The sequence below is a fragment of the Podarcis melisellensis genome (assembly GCF_964234715.1).
Source record: "Podarcis melisellensis genome assembly, chromosome: 12".
NCBI lineage: Eukaryota > Metazoa > Chordata > Lepidosauria > Squamata > Lacertidae > Podarcis > Podarcis melisellensis.
Window position 1 is genome coordinate 38,471,465 of NC_138544.1, and position 17,396 is coordinate 38,488,860.

A 17,396-nucleotide genomic window follows, 5' to 3' on the forward strand; every position below is an offset into this window, starting at 1 on the left:
ATGGAAATCCAAGATGGCCACAGTTTTGCTGATACAATAAAACTAGGGGAACCTGCAACAAAATATTGCAGTGTATTCCTGGTGCGCCTCCTCAGCCAGCCTGGAACAGTGGTCTCACTCCCCCAGCAAGTGGGGGAGTAGGGAGATTTTCAGGAGGGGAAGAGGAGAATAGGATACTGTACATTTCCCCCCTTTCCACCATATTGAGGTCTTCCCTATTGTGCCATAGCATTGGAGGGATCAGGTTTTCAGGTTTCATTGCAAGCTCCAGACCTAAGCATTACATAGCAGTGGGTGGAGTTCTAGAGAAAATTCCTGTATGTTTCAAGGAGGGGAGATTTTTAACCTCCCAGCTCACTTCATACTAAGCCTAATCCACTCCTCCAAGATTTTTACTATAAATTCTTAAGAGCTTGAACATGCATGTTTCTTGTCTCCCTCCCTCCACCTCCAGATTACATGTTTTCCCTTCACTGACACATAAACATTATGTACACCCTGGAAGCTTGTAGATCCTCATCAGACAATGTTTGTTTTACATTTTAACTTACACATTTATATACTTCTACAACCCCAGGGTTTTTTTAATATATAAAAAATTGCTGGCTTACTCTTGCATGACCCCATTTCGCTTTCTGACACGCATTTGACCTCCTAAGTTCACTCTTACGGGGACTGATACAATCTGATTTATAATATATATATTTCCCTTGTATCACCTCACATAGGTCTTCCATCTGCTCCCTTTATTTAAACTTAACATTCTTTGTTCAGAACCCTTCTGTGCCTTTCCCCTGAACTAGAATTAATTCCCATAGCCTAATTCTTTTTTTAAAAATCCCTCCACCACCATCCCCTTCTTCATCTAGGTTGTGGGTGTTGGAGTGAAATAGTGTTGTTTCTGGAGTGTGATAAACAATGCAAACTCTATATAGTATTCATTTTCTGAGAAAGGGAAAATAAGCTTTTATACATAAACATGCATGTACCTAAACTTGTGACAGAGCTCTTCAAATCTGAAAATGTAAACAATAATATTTTCAATATTTGGTATTAAGATGAGATCATATTCATTATATTTTATCTACAAGTTGGCTTGACACACAGGGAAAAGAGGGAAGTCACAAGTCAGACATCTCTTCAGATAACCCTATAGTATTTAACAGCAACATACTAAAAGAGCAAGAATTCAAGCAAAGGCCTATTAATTAAATGCACTGGCCTATTAGCTTAAGATCCTTTATAGATTTTTGTTTGGATTGTTCAGTTTTGTTGTTGTATAAGTATCATATTTAAGTTCCAAACCTACTTCTCCTTGTTCAATGTAAAATGTAGTTTCTAAGAAGTGGGGAAAATATTTCAGTAGAATGTTTTGTTTTATTTATGAACTTTCCTTACCAGCATCCAGTCCATTGGGATGAAATTTCACTGTTAAGTCTTAGGACTAGACTATGATAGGTTGTTCAGAATGTTGCATTTTTCAGTAAGTTATGCTATAAAAGCAAACAGACCAATATGCATCTATTGCAATATTAGGCAATAGAAAAATATTTTGAGTTTTATGACAAATGCAAAATAGTCTAGTATGTTGTAAATAAAATGCAGGCTTCATATTGAAAAACCTATGTATTTGATCTTAAGTACGATCCTGATTATAGTGCAGTAGACTTTCGTACTTCAGCCCATAAGAGCAGTATCTATGGTCAACTAAATTTAACAGCAAATTAAGAATACTGTTTTTGTGCCATTATAGGTGCAAAATACAATATCATCAGTCAGATTTTTAATGATTGTAGCCAATGGCTGTTACTATATGAATAATACAAAACCAAATAAGAACACCCAACAGTAAATTTTAAAACTTTCAGGACTGCAGATTATCAAACCTTTAAATTACGAAATTCACCAATTTATTTAGATTTAGCTGTGTCAATCCCTGTTTCTAATGTGGAGGACTGGAGCATTGTGGCTGAATGGTGCTCTTTAGTAACTATCTATATAATAATAAAATATATAAATTATGCCATGAGCAAGCACATCAGTGGAGAATCCAAGTTTGTGCTTATAACATGGTGATTGGGAAAGTTCCACTGAAGGCTTTGATTGATGGACTGTAAATGCAAAATCAAAGTTGAATCCTTGAATTACAACAGCTATTTGTTGCCATGGCAGTGTAAGGCAGGTTAAATGTTAAAGATAAGAGAGTATGTGCATAACAAGGAGAGGACCTAACAAAACCTTATTTAAGAACCTATAATAGCCCATTTGAAATTAATGGGGTTTGTGTTCATTTTTCATCATCTCCAAAAATAGCCCTTGTTCTATTCCATGCATTTGCTATCCCGCAATTTTCTACTTCAGTACTGAAGCTAATGACAAATATGTGGAGGGAGGGTAATGAATTTCTGCTATAACAGTACGCTGACTATATCAGTTAATTGTGGGTTCTTGGGTTAAGATGCAAGCAACTGGCCATGGCAGCTTAATGCAACTGTCTGTTGCAGTGATTTAATGTAGGGAAAGACGGTTATTGGTAGTTTACTGATGAGGAATGCACTGTTGAAAGAAAGAAAGAAAGAAAGAAAGAAAGAAAGAAAGAGCATTTTGATGTCCAAAATTAGCAAGCCAGATTTTGCAGTGGAGTGTACTATTATATATAGATTTCTTCTTCTTTTTAAAAATTGAGTGCATTTATTTAGGCATGTTATTTTTTTGCTTCGTATACGAATGGGGATTAATACCATCTAAATTAGCTTTGTGGGAGAGGGGGACACGTTTTGGCATTTTGGCTTTTCTTTATTGTTAGCTGTGCAGAAACTGCTTGCCTATTGATCAGTGCCCCAACAGTCAGGGCTTAAACAGCTGACATCTGCTTACTCTTTTTAAACACACACACACACACACACACACACACACACACACACACGGTAACAAAACCATTTCAGCCTAATCTACCTCAAATGTGTACATGTAAATGGAGGTCCATCTATTGACCTGTATTCTTTTCAGCCAAGGATTGGTCCACATGGTTTTATGAAACTAGGAGGGCTGATTTGAAATGCAGATGTCAAGGCACTGAAGTACACCCTCCCCTCTCCCCCTCCTGCTGTATCTGTCAGGGTGAAAAATGGCTTGCACAAGGGTCAGTCACCCATACTCGCTTAATTACTTTCATTGGACCAACAGAACTGTCACAGGCTGTGGTGGATGCTGGAGCCATTCCTCTCTTAGTCCTCTGTATCCAGGAGCCAGAGATTGCTTTGAGAAGGATTGCAGCTTCCGCGCTCAGTGATGTTTCAAAGCATTCTCCGGAGTTAGCACAGACGGTTGTGGACGCGGGGGCAATTGCTCACTTGGCTCAGATGATCCTCAACCCCGATGCCAAACTAAAGGTACTTTTCAAACTATTTCCGCCTTCTCATGACATGGAACCCATTTTTAGCTGTGATGGCGTGTTGAGGAAAAAACCACACGTATTAATCTAAATGTTGGATTCTAAAGGACTCTTATCCCAAAAGACACATTGCTAACTTGACTATTGGTAACAAAGTAGAGATCCGGCTGTTTTTAATGTGACTTCTGTATACATAGTGGAAATAACTGGTGGGAAAGGAGTGAACCCACTCACCTTTAAATGTTGAGATTATTTGGTTTCTAATCAGCAGTAAATATTCAGATATCTGTGACAATTATCTCAAGGGCTAGTCCAAGGTATAGTGGTATTTTCTTTACATTTTAAACCTTCCTAACATTGATTCAATAGGTCTAATATATAGTGTATATATAGTGCTGTAATGGTGTTCTTAAAATGGTAATTCTGCATTCTTAAGCATTTGGTCATAGCTTCATTTCTTTTAGTAGTACTTGGTTCCTACTAAATCAGCTGAGAAACTTGGTACACGACTGTAGGTTTCTTATAATATATATGTTTTCTTTTTTACTGTTTAATTTCATAGCTATTTTCTACAGAAAATCATGACACAATAAATGGATAGTTATTTAAAGGACTTCAACTTCCTTTGTCTTTTTAATAATATAGTATTTTATGCCAATTAACAGCAAATGGCAATTTCCACATGCATGTTTAATTAAAATAGTTTTTTTTAAAAAATATTGTTATTTCAGATATTAAAATTTAAATTATAACAGCTGCTGAAAAATTGTGGGGTCTGTACTTTGTAATTTAAAAGAAAAAAGCAGTTACTTCATGTGTAATGCTTTTAAATGAGACCAATAAACTGCATGTCTTCTGTTTTGAATTTCTTGTAGCATGAGTGCGTTTTCTTCCACTCTGATTCCATATTTTATTTACTCAAAACTAGCCCCTCTGAACTTAATGAGACTTTCTTTAAGTAAATGTGTTTTTCTTGATAATTATGTTTTGTTTGTTTGTTGCTGTTACACTAGGAGGACTGTGAGTTTTGTAAAAGTTGTGGGTGGTTTCATTCTTTCACAGCATGAGAGGAAGTTTTATTTCTTTTTTATTGTTCTATATGTGTGTGTGTCTGCGTCTGTAAAGTGTTTGCCCAATAAGCCATTTATAAAACAATCCTTCCTATTTACCAGCGTCAGGTGCTCTCAGCTCTCAGCCAGATAGCAAAGCATTCTGTGGATCTGGCAGAAATGGTGGTTGAAGCAGAAATTTTCCCTGTTGTACTCACATGCCTGAAGGACTCGGATGAATATGTCAAGAAAAATGCTGCAACTCTAATTAGAGAGATAGCAAGGCATACGCCTGAGGTAAAACCTTGAGAATGCAAATACAAGGTCATGTTATTAGTGTGTATACTTTAAATAAATGTTAAAAATTCCCAGTATTATTCTGTCATTAGGCAAAGCGAAAAGCTCTGTGGAATTTCCATTGGTGGAAAAAAAAGAGAGGAAATGTTTGTTGCTGTTATTGAATGTGTTTGGAATACAAATAGGGAAATGGGCAAAATAGGCTTTCCTTGCTTGTGGGTTTCATTATGGAGAGTATTCTTAACGTTTAGGACACAAAGGAGAGTGTAGGGAAGGCAATTATGAAGTGCGTTTTTTCTTAAACTACCATTCAACACACAGATAAGTGCTGTTAAGATCTCTCAAATCAATAGATTTATGCATGTTTCAGGGTGCATTGAAGTGTGGCCCCTCAGTTTTTGCGACGTGGCCCCTTCAGGATGTCCAAACAGTGTGAAATCCATTTTTAAATGTGCTGCCCTAGCAAGATACTAATACTTACATTACCTTTAAAATGCTTATTGTATACTGATGTGAAAATCTCTGAATTCTACATCATGTTTTTGAGCAGATCTGAGTTAAGCTCAGTGCATGGACTATGGAGTAAAGTAAAAATAAACTGATAACTGAGTGAGATTCATCTACCTCCATTGAACTAAATACAGTGAATCACATACTGCATAATTGTTTCCCTCTGAAACAAATGTGGGGCTCCACATGTCAGGTTTGGGACATTACTCCTTACATTTCTTCTGCAAACGTTGCGGAACCTTAGTACCCCAAATGCTCCATAACCTGACTTTAAAAAAACCCCAGTCTTCAAATATTATCAGCTAGGCTGAGAAGGTTGTAAAGAAACAAGAGTGTGTGTGAGGGGGAGCTCCCCCCTCTTGTGGTTTGTGAACATTTAGAGCACACTAGGGTCTCATTATTGAGAGCTTTTTATTAATTTAAGCCACAAAACCCCACGTCGAAATCCGATATTCTCATTATTTCAGGTGCTCTGGGGCTTTAGGGAAAACCCCCCAGATGCCACAGGGATAATGTGAGAGGTGCTGCTTTCCGTAGCTCTGGTGCTGCTGGGGGTGGGGGGAGGAGGAAGGATTTGGGGAATCCTTGCTGTAGTCAAAACTTCCTTTGTGCCACAGGAGCACAATCTCCACAGGAGTCCTCCCTCTGCTTCTCAAAGCTCATGCATTTGAAGCAGAGGATTGGGAGGGGGAGGGGGAGGGGCTGCTTGGGTTGCAGGCTGGAGCAGCCTCTGTAGATGAATCTGGTATTGGGCTCCAGCGCCGAGGATTTATTTCTCACCAGGCCTTTTCTCGGATGTAGGATTTGATCTTGAGAGAGTCCTGTTGATACTTGTTCTTCAAAGGACAGCGTACTACATATACACAGTTAGTTTTCCAAAGCGATTCAGTGAACAAAATTGGCATCAAATGATGAAGCCAAATTGAAACAACGCACAGTATTAGTTTCACTGTTTGGCTTTCATTTGTCAGGCTGGCTGGTCTTGTTAAAAATTAAAGCGGTGCACAGCCCTTGTATGACTTTAAATGCTAGCCGGAGAGGCGGCTATTAAATATTGGAAAACAGATTTATTTGTCTTCAACTGAGTTGCTTGAGTAAATAGCCCTCAAAATAGAAAAAAATGGCTTTATTTATTTATCTGAGGGATTTATAACCCGCCCTGCCATAAAATTCTGAGGGCAGTTACAAAATTTAAAAATGTAGCAAAATAAATTTAAAATGTACGACTTTTAAAATATTCTGAAATATACTAAAACAGTAAAATCAACAGGAGCGGTATGAAACCCATAAGCCCTGCCAATATAAAACAGACCAAACTGAAGTAAAATAAAATTTAAAAAGTCTCAAATGCCATCAGTATATGTGTCGGGCAAATAGGTCTGGTGTCAGCCCCCAGCATGGTGAGGCAAATGCCAGGTCCACTGCTGCAGACATCAGCTTCCTTATATAAAAAAAATCAGCACAGCACTCTGCAAAAGAACCATAAGGTGAGGAAGCTGTAGCCACCATATTAATACCCACAGAATCCTTCCAGCTTCTGAGGTGGGACGCAGAGACATTCTGGGGAAAATTTTGGGGAAATTAAGTTGGTGTTGGCGGCGGCTGCAGATGCCTCACCTGATGTTTCTCTGTTGCTCACACACTCTGCTGCTTTCTGTGCCACTGCTGCCATTGGGTAAGTTTGTGGGTGCCCAACCTCAGCAGTACTGTAGGGACCACTCTGGGGAACCACTGCGCAGAACCCTACAAACCTGGCAACCTTCTGTAGGTGAGCCTGTAGGGACAGCATTTGCAATTGGAGCACCTCCAATGAAAAGGCCCTTTCCCCAGTAGCCATCCACAAAACATTGGATGAGCAGGGTACCCCAGAATAGGGTCTCTGATAAGGCTCTCATTTTAGATAGACATATGTAGAGATTGTTGTTGTTGTTGTTTTTAAAAAAAGTCTGTTTGAAGGTTTCTTCACTGTGATAAGAGTATAGTCTTGAGAAGTAGTGGCATAAGCAGACTCTTGGAAAAGCATATTTTAAAAATCCATTAAGGATGCAGTCCAGCACAGTGATGTGTGTACAAGTCCATGGATTTCAGTGGAACTTTAAGCAAATTTGTGCAGGCTATGCTTCCATGAATATCATGGGTGTAGCTGCCTCCCCACCCCCACCAAATCAAGTAAGTAATTAAAACTATTTAACTGACCAAAGCTGTCGCAGATAACTCAATTCTGCCCTACCCCCCATAAAGCCAGGCCCCTTCTAATATAAATCCTGGCTACACCCATGATGAATATCATTTCTCAGTGGTGAAACATGTTCACTAACTGCTACAGTGTTCTGCTTTTAGAGACTGTTTTGGAAAAAAGAGAACACAGTTGCTGGGGACACTTTGCATCACTGATCCAAAAGCTCTGATGGCTTTTAATTTGCTTTGCAAGCACACTTCAAGGTGCTGGTTTTAACCTAGAAGGTCTTGGATTAAACAATTCCAGACAGCTATGTCTATAGTTTGCTCTCCTAGTTTTGTTATAATTTAAGTTAGAAGGAGAATGCATGCTTGGAGAGCTGGGTTCAAGCTCCCAGGTGGCTGTGAAATTCACATATGTGGCTTTTGGCCTCACTGCCTAACCTACCTGGTAGGGTTGTTGTAAATACAGAATTGAGAAACTCTGTGGATGTTACGTTGAGCTCCTTAGAGAAAAGGCAGGGTGGCAATGTGATAAATTAAAGCTGGCAATTCTGTCTGTGTGATGAAAGCATATTCTTGATGGCCTCTTTCCAATTACCTCCTCTTGGATACATGCCAAAGCCAGAGAATGAATATTTTCTGGAAGTATTTGGGGTGGGAGCAAGATCCCATTTAGGCTAATTTAAAGGTCAAGATTACTATTGAGTGAGTTCTCTCTTGGGATTAACACTGAACCTTTCAGGTAGGGATGAAAATAAAAAAAACTAAAAATGCTAAATTAGTTTCGTATTGGGTTTAAATAATCTTCATCCAGTTTTCTTAGGACTCCAGTGGTGACTCAACACACCTTCACTTACCAGGGTTCTTGGGAATGTTCACCCTTAAAAAGGAAGCAAGGCTCTGAATGCTGAACTAAGAGTATTCATTCTGTGCTCAGAATGTTCAATTTTTTGTTCATTTGTCCATGATAAATTTGACTTAATCCTTCCCATCCCCGATTGGCCTTGTCTATTTGAAAAAAATAGAGTAATTTGGAAAAAAGTTGTGGCAAGAAAGAGATGACACTAAAGAGCAGGTCAGTGGGAGAAAGAATAGGATCCTTGGGATCCTATTCCCGCACAAGCTTTTTCCATAGCTCTGCTTTAATTCCATAGACAATATAATTTTCAAACTTTGCTTGATAAGAGCTGGAAACTTTCAGAGTTTACATTTTACACAGCACAGTGCAAATGTGGACACCCAGGAATGTGAACAGGCCTGCGTTTTGTGTATAGGCATAGTCCTAAATGTTTGCATGTTCTTAAACCCACTGAAATAAATTTAGGCTTGCCTTACTCTTTATTAGGAAGTATACCAAGCACTTTCATAGCTCAGTGGTAGAGCATATGCTTTGCATGTAAAATATCCCAGGTTCAACTCCTGACATGTCCAGATAGGGCTGGGGAAGATTCCTGACCGAAACCCTGGAGAAGTGCTGCCAATCACTGTAGACAGCACAAACCTAGATGAACCAATATTCATATAGGTCGTCGCTTATGCACATATCTTGAACGGAAGGGGCATCTATACGCCTGTGGGTGACAGTGGTTTACACCCTACACCATAGCTCCTTATGTGTTGCATATGTAACGATGTATTTACATAGACACCCCTTTTGTGTGTGCAGCACTGCTCTTCCACTGAAGCAAATGGGAAAGTCCTTGTGGACCAAAACCTCTGAATCCACGAGAATAATCAAATCTAGCTGATCACTTACAAATCAATACATCCCAATGCTTACTAGTAAGCTCCTTGTCTTCAGCCGCACCCTAAGATTTCTGTGGAGCAAAATGGGTTTGCCCTGGTTGCTAGGGCCAGTAGAACAGGGATGATGAACCTGTTCCACTCCTGATATTGTGAATTCAGCCCTATGGCCAATAGTCAGGGATGATAGGAGTTATAGTTCAGTAACATTTGGAGGACCACGGTTTCTCCATCCTTTCAGTGGAAGGCTGCATTGTATTATACTTTGCTAATTTGAATACATCTGTAAGCATCTGTTTAGCATATAATGTGGCTGATTAAGCACTAGGGGCTTCTTCTGCTCAATTATATCCATATGAATAGAATGGCTCACTTTTTTGAGGGGTGCATCATCAATAGGGATGAAGTCACTTGGCCATAGACTGCTTGACTGCACTGTTTGACAGTTACTTGAAATCCTTTCTGATTTATCTGTTTCCAGCTTTCACAACTCATAGTGAATGCAGGGGGAGTTGCTGCTGTCATTGACTGTGTTGGTTGCTGCAAAGGAAATGTTAGACTTCCTGGTATCATGATGCTGGGCTATGTGGCAGCTCATTCGGAGAACCTGGCCATGGCAGTGATCATTTCAAAGGTTAGTTCTTGCTGGTTGCTATAATCATAATGAAATTCTGAGAAGATGATGCATATGCACGTGGCTGTGCAGGCTAGGTTTCACAACAATGTGTTTATCAGACTGGTGAGGATGCTGAAGACAAAGAATGCAAGTTTGTTTTTCATAAATGTTTGATCCCCTGATAGCCATGACGCTCACTGGGTGTCTTTGGGCTGGTCACTATCTCTTAGGTAGCCCATGTGCACTGTTTGGAGTCCCTTGAAGGAAAGGTGGGATATGAATGGCTTGCATCTAATGGTGGCTTTACCGTGCTGGAAAATGCTTCCTTTTAGTTAAGGTGGAACTCCCAATTTTTACCTATCACTCCCTTTCCACTTAAGTTCCACCTGAAAAGCTGCTTCTGAAGAATCAGGGACTCTCCAGAACAGTATGGGATATGTTGCAGAGGATTATGTTGGAAAGGTGAGGTTGGCAAAAATCTGGATTGTACAATTGGAAGCCCTATCTGCTAAGGCAAAGCCGCCATAGGATGCAGCCCAATGCAAACAAACAGACAAAACAAACATGTTTTGTCTGTTTTTCATGTTTTTCATGAACTGTAGGACAGGGATGAAAATAACATTTCACACTTCAACTGGAATTCTTCTTTCATTATGTAATCTAAACACAATTAGATACCAGCCTTGCTGGTTTCAGTGGCTCTTGCTCCCAAAAGAATGAACTTTGTATCCCACTTATAACCTAGTCATAAAAATTCTAAGTTGTATTTAAAATATTATGTGTAAAATCTTTAGAAAAAAGGTGTTTGTTTAATCCCAATTTAGAAAGAATATTTTTAGCACAATTCTGCCAGAGTTAAACATTTTTAAATCCTGTTGATTTCAAAGGGAGAGTTATGCACATATTTAATTCTCTCTCTCCCTGTGCCTCTCTCCCTGCATTTGTGTTCGAGAGTGTGTGTGTGTCCGTGTTAAGTCAGTGCCTACATTTGGCTGGATTGTGCCTTTGTTTATTTAATAACTTCCATAATTCTTTTTAAAAATACCATAGAGATAATGGTGTTCAGAGTTATTTGGGGAGCATTAAAGAAATCAGAAAGAAATTCATTGTTAAAAATGTCATTGAAATATGATAACTATGTCCACTTAAAGGTAGGGTGTTTGTGTTTCTAAAGCAAAAAAATCACTTGAATGTATTCATTTGTGTTCCATAACCAGAGTTATGCTCTTACTCATTGTGCCTGGAATGCAATGGAACAGCAGGGCCTTGGGTTTTGTTTTTTGTTTGAAGAAAGGTTATGGATTATTTTGCTAGCACAGTCTTGCATTTTCATGAGATGCTAATCAAGTTGTTCTTCCAAATGGTAGAAACAAAATTGGCAATTGGCTTCTTAGAATAAATATTTGATGTCTCACTTTAAATTTCTTCAAAATAAGAATGCATAAAACAAACATGTACCTGCTTTGCTCCTGCTGTGGTACATTTAAAGTGTGTGTGGTGGTGGTGGGGAATTAAACGCTGCAAAAAAGTGAAACACATTTATGCTCTGTTCCATCATGAAATGACTTGCAGTTTTGAACGCTTGTGAATGCTCTTCTATTTTGGTTTTCCTGCATTGCTTTATTTGAAATGACTAGACTGCTAAGCAAGCTTTTGTATCTGAGATGAGGGTTGCTAGATAACCTGACAGTGAGGAAGAAAATGTAATATTTCACTGCGTTGTGAGCAATATGGGTATTGATGCTATTGTGTCTCCCTCTCCCTTAAAAAAATGTATCAAATGGTTCCTGGTGGATAGTAGAATGTATTGATGCTTTTTAAAAAAACACACCAAAGTGTTATAATTATGAAATTGTCAGGACTAAAAGCCAACCTGACTGATGAAACTTCCAATATACATCTGTAAGGGTCAACGCTCACATTAATAATAACTTGTTAGTTGTGTTTAACGGCATTGTGTGGAGCAAATGAAGAAAAGCAAGTAAAAAGGACCTAAATATCTAAACGATTCCTGCTTGGAGTGGTGGAAGAAACCACCCTGCTCCCTCCAAGCATCATGGCTGTCCCCCATCCATTCATTTATGTGAGGCTTGTGTGGCAGCCTCGTGCAAGTCTTACTGAAATGAACGGAGGGGGCACAGAAGCAGTGCTTGGTTGCTTTCCAGGAAACCTGGGAAAGAAACCTGAAACCCTGGAATTTCAGTGCCTGATAAAAGCGCCAGCTTTGCTTTCTGCTTTCTGCCTGAACTGTGGCACCTGCTCTCTGAATCCTTTGGAAAGCAATAAACGTGTCAACTCTAACAGCCCTTATCTCGGAGAAATTTGCAGATTTAATATTCTTCTGATGCTTAAATATGTAGCGTTCAGGAGTAATCCTTGCAGACTGTGCAAGTGACAGAGGCATCATAGGTGCTTTGAGTTGAGAATGTATAAATACAGAGAAAGGGAGAAGCTTTTTATTCCATCCCCTCCCTCCCCAGCAATCTTTGCAAGGTTCTCCAAACCCAGCCTGGATTCATAGTGTTTTGTGCTTTTGATTAATACCACAGGGGGTTCCACAGCTGGCAGTGTGCTTGTCAGAAGAGCCAGAAGATCATATTAAGGCAGCAGCTGCCTGGTCTTTGGGACAGATTGGGAGACACACTCCGGAACATGCCCGTGCTGTTGCAGTAGCAAATGTCTTGCCTGTGCTGCTCTCCCTGTATATGTCAACTGAAAGTTCAGAAGATCTTCAAGTCAAAGTAAGTAGATTTGCCTGACACTTTGAGACAGGGTGGGCTAGAAAACAAATAACGTTCGATTACGGGTTAGCAACCAGTTTGGTGCTAAGGTAATAAGTATTAGATTTCTGGGAATGGGTGGCAATTTGCTCACCCTGCCTAGGAATATATTGTAAGCCAGATGGCTGCTCTAAATTGCATAGATCCGTTAGCACAATTCATCATTTTATCAAACTACAATTGGTGGATGTGCCAGGCTGTTTTAAAGGTACAATATTCTCATTTAGAGACCTTCTGCTTCAACCATCCCATCCCTATAGGCTGTGATCCAAGCTACATATGTGAAAGCAAGTATCACTATGAAATAGGAACCTGCCGTAGTTACAGCAAGTAACTAGTTTATTTGCTCATCTGGCCCAGTATTGTCTGTTGTGATTGGCAGCTTCTCCCTAGGGTCTTAGGCAAGCATCACCTGCTACCTTATCCTTTTAACTAGGGATGCTGGAGTCAGGTGCTCTTCTACTGAGTTGCAGTCCCACCCACTCAGTGGGATATGGCCAATTTATACATTAGTGCATCAGTGGAAGAGCCACTTCCCCATGGCTGCTTCCCATGCAACTTTAGTATCAATGGATCACATAATGTAGTTCTTTTGACATGAGCATCTCCTAGACCTCCAAAGGTGGTGTTTGCATGTAAAAGAAAACACATTGTTTGGTTCAACCATCTTGTTCCTCTGTTGGTGTGCACTATATATGTCTTAGAATGAGGTGGTAAGAGTCCTGAGGTGTTAGAGTAGATTACCACTTCAGACTATGTGAAAACAAAACTCCTTGCAGATGGAAAACTAGTGTACCAGGAAGAAAACTTCAGCTGTGCTTGCTTTCTGCTTGAAAGTGATTTATTTTAAACTTCAGAAAATAGTATTTCAGAGAACATTCAGAAATGTCTTCCCCCCTCACCTGTAATCTGAAATGGTACAGTCCATTCTGTTCCATCAGGATTCCACCACCTTCGTTCTGCTTTGCGCATAGGCCAGGACATTGCCAGAGAAGCACAGGGTGAAGCTATATGGAAGTGGCTCCCCCCAGTGTTTCAGTAACATATCAATTGGGCCTTACCTCCAAGAAAAAAGCATAGTTAAGATCAGAGCGTTCGTATTTACTGTTTCTGCTGTACAGGATATGACATAATATTGTCTGAGTCATGGAAAGTTTTGGGGCCTCTCTAGGTTTTTGCTTCCTTTTGAGGATAGCAGCTGGAGTGTAAAGTGTAAATCAACTTGCTTAGAAGTGTGCAGGCTGGGGAGTGACACATGGAAAGTAACAAAGAGCGTAAGTTGCACTCTCACGCAGGAAACATTTGGAGCCACACAAGCAAGAGTCCACCAATCTATTCTCCTCCTCTCTCCTGTTTCTCTCTTCTTGGCTCTGCCTTTCTTAAGCTCCATTTGCTACTGTAGTTTGTGCACACATACCTTCCCAGATGGTCAGCCATCCAAGGAGCTACAAATCATGCCTCTCTGAAACCAGGAGTCATAATTCATTCCAAGCATAGGAGAACCACATGAGGGGAAATCTCTTATTACAACAAGGGCTTCCTGGATTTTCTTGGCCTTTTCCACAGCTGGGGTTATGGCATGGGATAAACCTGTGCAGAGCGCAGCTTCTAGCTGCTTTCTTGGGTAGCTGCCTGTCAGTTGTGGTAGGTGATTATTTATATTCATTTTATTTCAGCTTTTTGTATACTACATAATCACTGAAGTTTCTAAGTGGTGTTTATAAAATGGAAAAGAAACCTTACAGTGACTAGAATAAATTGAAATTAATTAGAAAAAGTTGAAACTTCCTTAAAATGCCTGCTGGAATAGAAAGGTCTGTTTCAAGCATCTGATCTCAGCTGGGAGGGAGTTCCACAGAATCAGGCCCATAATACTGAATGCATGCTTTCTAGTGGACGCAAGCCATGCATCTGAGCCACTAACAAGAGCCTTCACTAACGATCTCGGTGACTGGGCAGGGATATAAGAAACCAGGTGTTCCTTAAGGCATCCGAGACTCAAGTTGTTAAGACCCTTGAAAATTAATATGGGACCCTTGAACTTGGCCCGGTAACATATGGGCAGCTAGTGTTAGCTTCGACACTCTGGAATTAGGTGTTAGTAGTAGTCTCTCCTCACCAGCAGCCTATCCACAGCATTTTGCACTAGCTGGACCATGACCCAAGGATAGCCTACATAGAGTTCATTGCAATAATCGAGGTTGCATGACTCACTGTTTCTCTATCTCATAGAAATAGAGAAAGATAGAGAGAAACACCCTCACAACATGAACAAGCGTGACGACACATCCCGCTTGCCAGACATCTGGAAATTAGCCCTCCCCACAAAAACTGACACCAGATCCAGAGGCACACAGAACGCCATCACCAATCAACCACACCAGACCCAAACCCAGACCCTCTCCACAGATAAATTACAGACACCATCCAGTAGCCAAACCATGGTGGCACCTCCGGATGCTGCACCCCCCTGCAATCCCTACACAGATCTGGCTGACACAGGCCACAAAACCACAGCTCGCCCCTATACACGAAGCCAAGCCAGAGCACAACTAAGTGCAGTACAGCCATCTTCTCAGAAAAACTCTTCACAAAGTTCAAGAGGTCAAGACACAAAGACTTTAGCAACTAATCCACACCTAATGACCCACCTAAGTGGTACTCAGGATATCACTCAAGAAATCACTCAAGATATCCCTCAAGTAATTAAGGAACAAAAGAAGAAAAGGCACACTAGCCTGGGAACTTCCTCTCTGCCCAGAACATTGGAGGCTATACACCACACCCCCTCAACAGTATTTATAGGAACTCAAACACTGAGATCCTGCTCTGTTCCAGTAACAAGAAGCCGAAAGCACCAGCCTGAAGATGACGAGTGAGACCTCGTCGAAACGTCGCCTAGACACCCCAACTTTTACACGGGAAGACACCCGAGGACACCAAAACCTGCATTCCTGTACCCGTGAAAATCTACGAAAGCATATATATATATATATATATATATATATATATATATATATATATCCCTCCGGTTTGTTTCGGTTTCCCCAGCCACTCTGGGCGGCTTCCAACAGAATATTAAAATACAATAGTCTATTAAACATTAAAAGCTTCCCTGAAAACATTGATTATTTAATCTGTAACCTTCTGCATGCCAAGTATGAGCTATGGACCCACCCCTCTTGCACCGAATAACAGCTTAAGGAGGGATTTTAATCAGAACTGCAAGACTTGGGCGGGGGCAGAGTTAACATCTCATTCCTCCATGCCACTGTTCAGATCCTGATTGGGTGCACGGTTGGCTGCAATGCTATTTAGTGTTTTTTTTAAAAAAAAAAAATATAAATCTATATATCTGTGTTTCACATTTATCTAGTTTGGCGCTTGGTGATCATGCACATGCTTAGAATGACAGTTGGATGGTCATTCAGTGCTGACTGGCACTGCCAACTTTTGATTTCAGAAATGCTGGTTTGAGTTTATGGGTGGAGACTGGTAGAATCTGATAGGCACTAGAGATGCATCCAGGCATCGCTCTCAGAAATTCTAAGTTTCCACAGATCCTCGGGAAGGAGTCAAACGCTGTAGAATGACACCCCCAGAAACTCACACTAACTTTTAAGTTGAAAATAGCAACGAGGACTAGAAATAGGAGGTATTCCTGATAATTTGCGGGAATTTGAGCATATACAGACGTCTACTGCAATAGGCAGAGAGGGGATACAGAGAGAGGGGTTAGGTAGGTGGGTCTATCTTGATAACATTGGTTAAAGCCTCTCTGACAAATTGGTGCAGCAAGGCTGGGAGAGGCAAATGGGAGAAGAGTGATGTCACTCGGTCTCAATGCTGCATATGATGCTGCTTGAACTGTTGTGGCACAAGGATATATGAACATATGGAATTGCCTTACACTGAGCAAGACCATTAGTCTATCTAGTGCAGGACTGTCTACTCTGACCAGTAGCGGCTACCTAGGGATTGGTCTGTGTGGTGCAGTGGGTCAGTGCATCTGGCTGTTAACCAGAAGGTTGGTGGTTTGAACCCACCCAGGGACAGCTGTGGACAGGATTCCTGCATTGCAGGGCGTTGGACTAGATGACCCTCGGGGTCCCTTCCAACTCTATAATTCTGTGATTCTATTATTGAACCCTGAACCTTATATTTGTGTGTGCGTGCTCTTATTACGGCCGACCTACAGCACTCCTCCAGACATTTAAAATTATGGTTTGGATTGGCTGCCTGTTTCCTTGATGTCCTTGATATATCTGAATTCATGTCTTTCAATTCAAATACAGCATTCTGGTTTAATTGAATGGTGAATGTTAGTTAACCACACAAAGGGCTTAAACACCCAGCCATGGGTAGCTCGGTTGTGTCTGCCTTTAAAACTCCAAGAATGGGAAGCTGGATACAAGCTGTTAGTCATTGTAGCATTTTAATCTACTTGCAACCTTAGTACAGAGGGATAGAATATCATGTCATTATCTAATTACATTTGAGGTTAGTAGAGCCTCAGGTAGTCACAAGGGAGAGACAGGTATCCCTGCAGGATACAGAAGATCCATTTTGGACTACAGAAATGCATACTGAATGTGTGGAGTCGCAGGAGACAAAGTACATGTTAGGTCAGCTGCTCTCAACCTTTTTGCTGACTCCAGACCACTTGAAAATTGCTAGGGGTCTCAGCAGGCCACTTAATACATTTTTTTTTCACTGAAACCATTGTCAAAAGCAGCACCAAATTATGAAAATCACAGGTGCCAGGCTGCTGAGACTGGCCCCTTTAATTTGCAGATTTCTAGGGAGGAAATGCACCATCACTGCAT

At 40.5% G+C, this 17,396-nt stretch overlaps 1 protein-coding gene across 2 annotated transcripts in view; it reads left to right on the forward strand.

Annotated features, from left to right (window-relative positions):
* Positions 1–17,396, forward strand: part of SPAG6 (sperm associated antigen 6) — a 48,059-nt gene that overhangs the window by 22,476 nt on the left and 8,187 nt on the right. The window contains exons 5-8 of one of the 2 annotated variants that reach the window (XM_081882523.1): positions 3,187–3,392; positions 4,567–4,740; positions 9,656–9,808; positions 12,340–12,531. In XM_081882523.1, coding sequence (XP_081738649.1) covers positions 3,187–3,392; positions 4,567–4,740; positions 9,656–9,808; positions 12,340–12,531 — 725 coding nt within the window. The remainder of the gene's footprint in view (positions 1–3,186; positions 3,393–4,566; positions 4,741–9,655; positions 9,809–12,339; positions 12,532–17,396) is intronic. The other variant, XM_081882524.1, reaches the window with a different exon arrangement.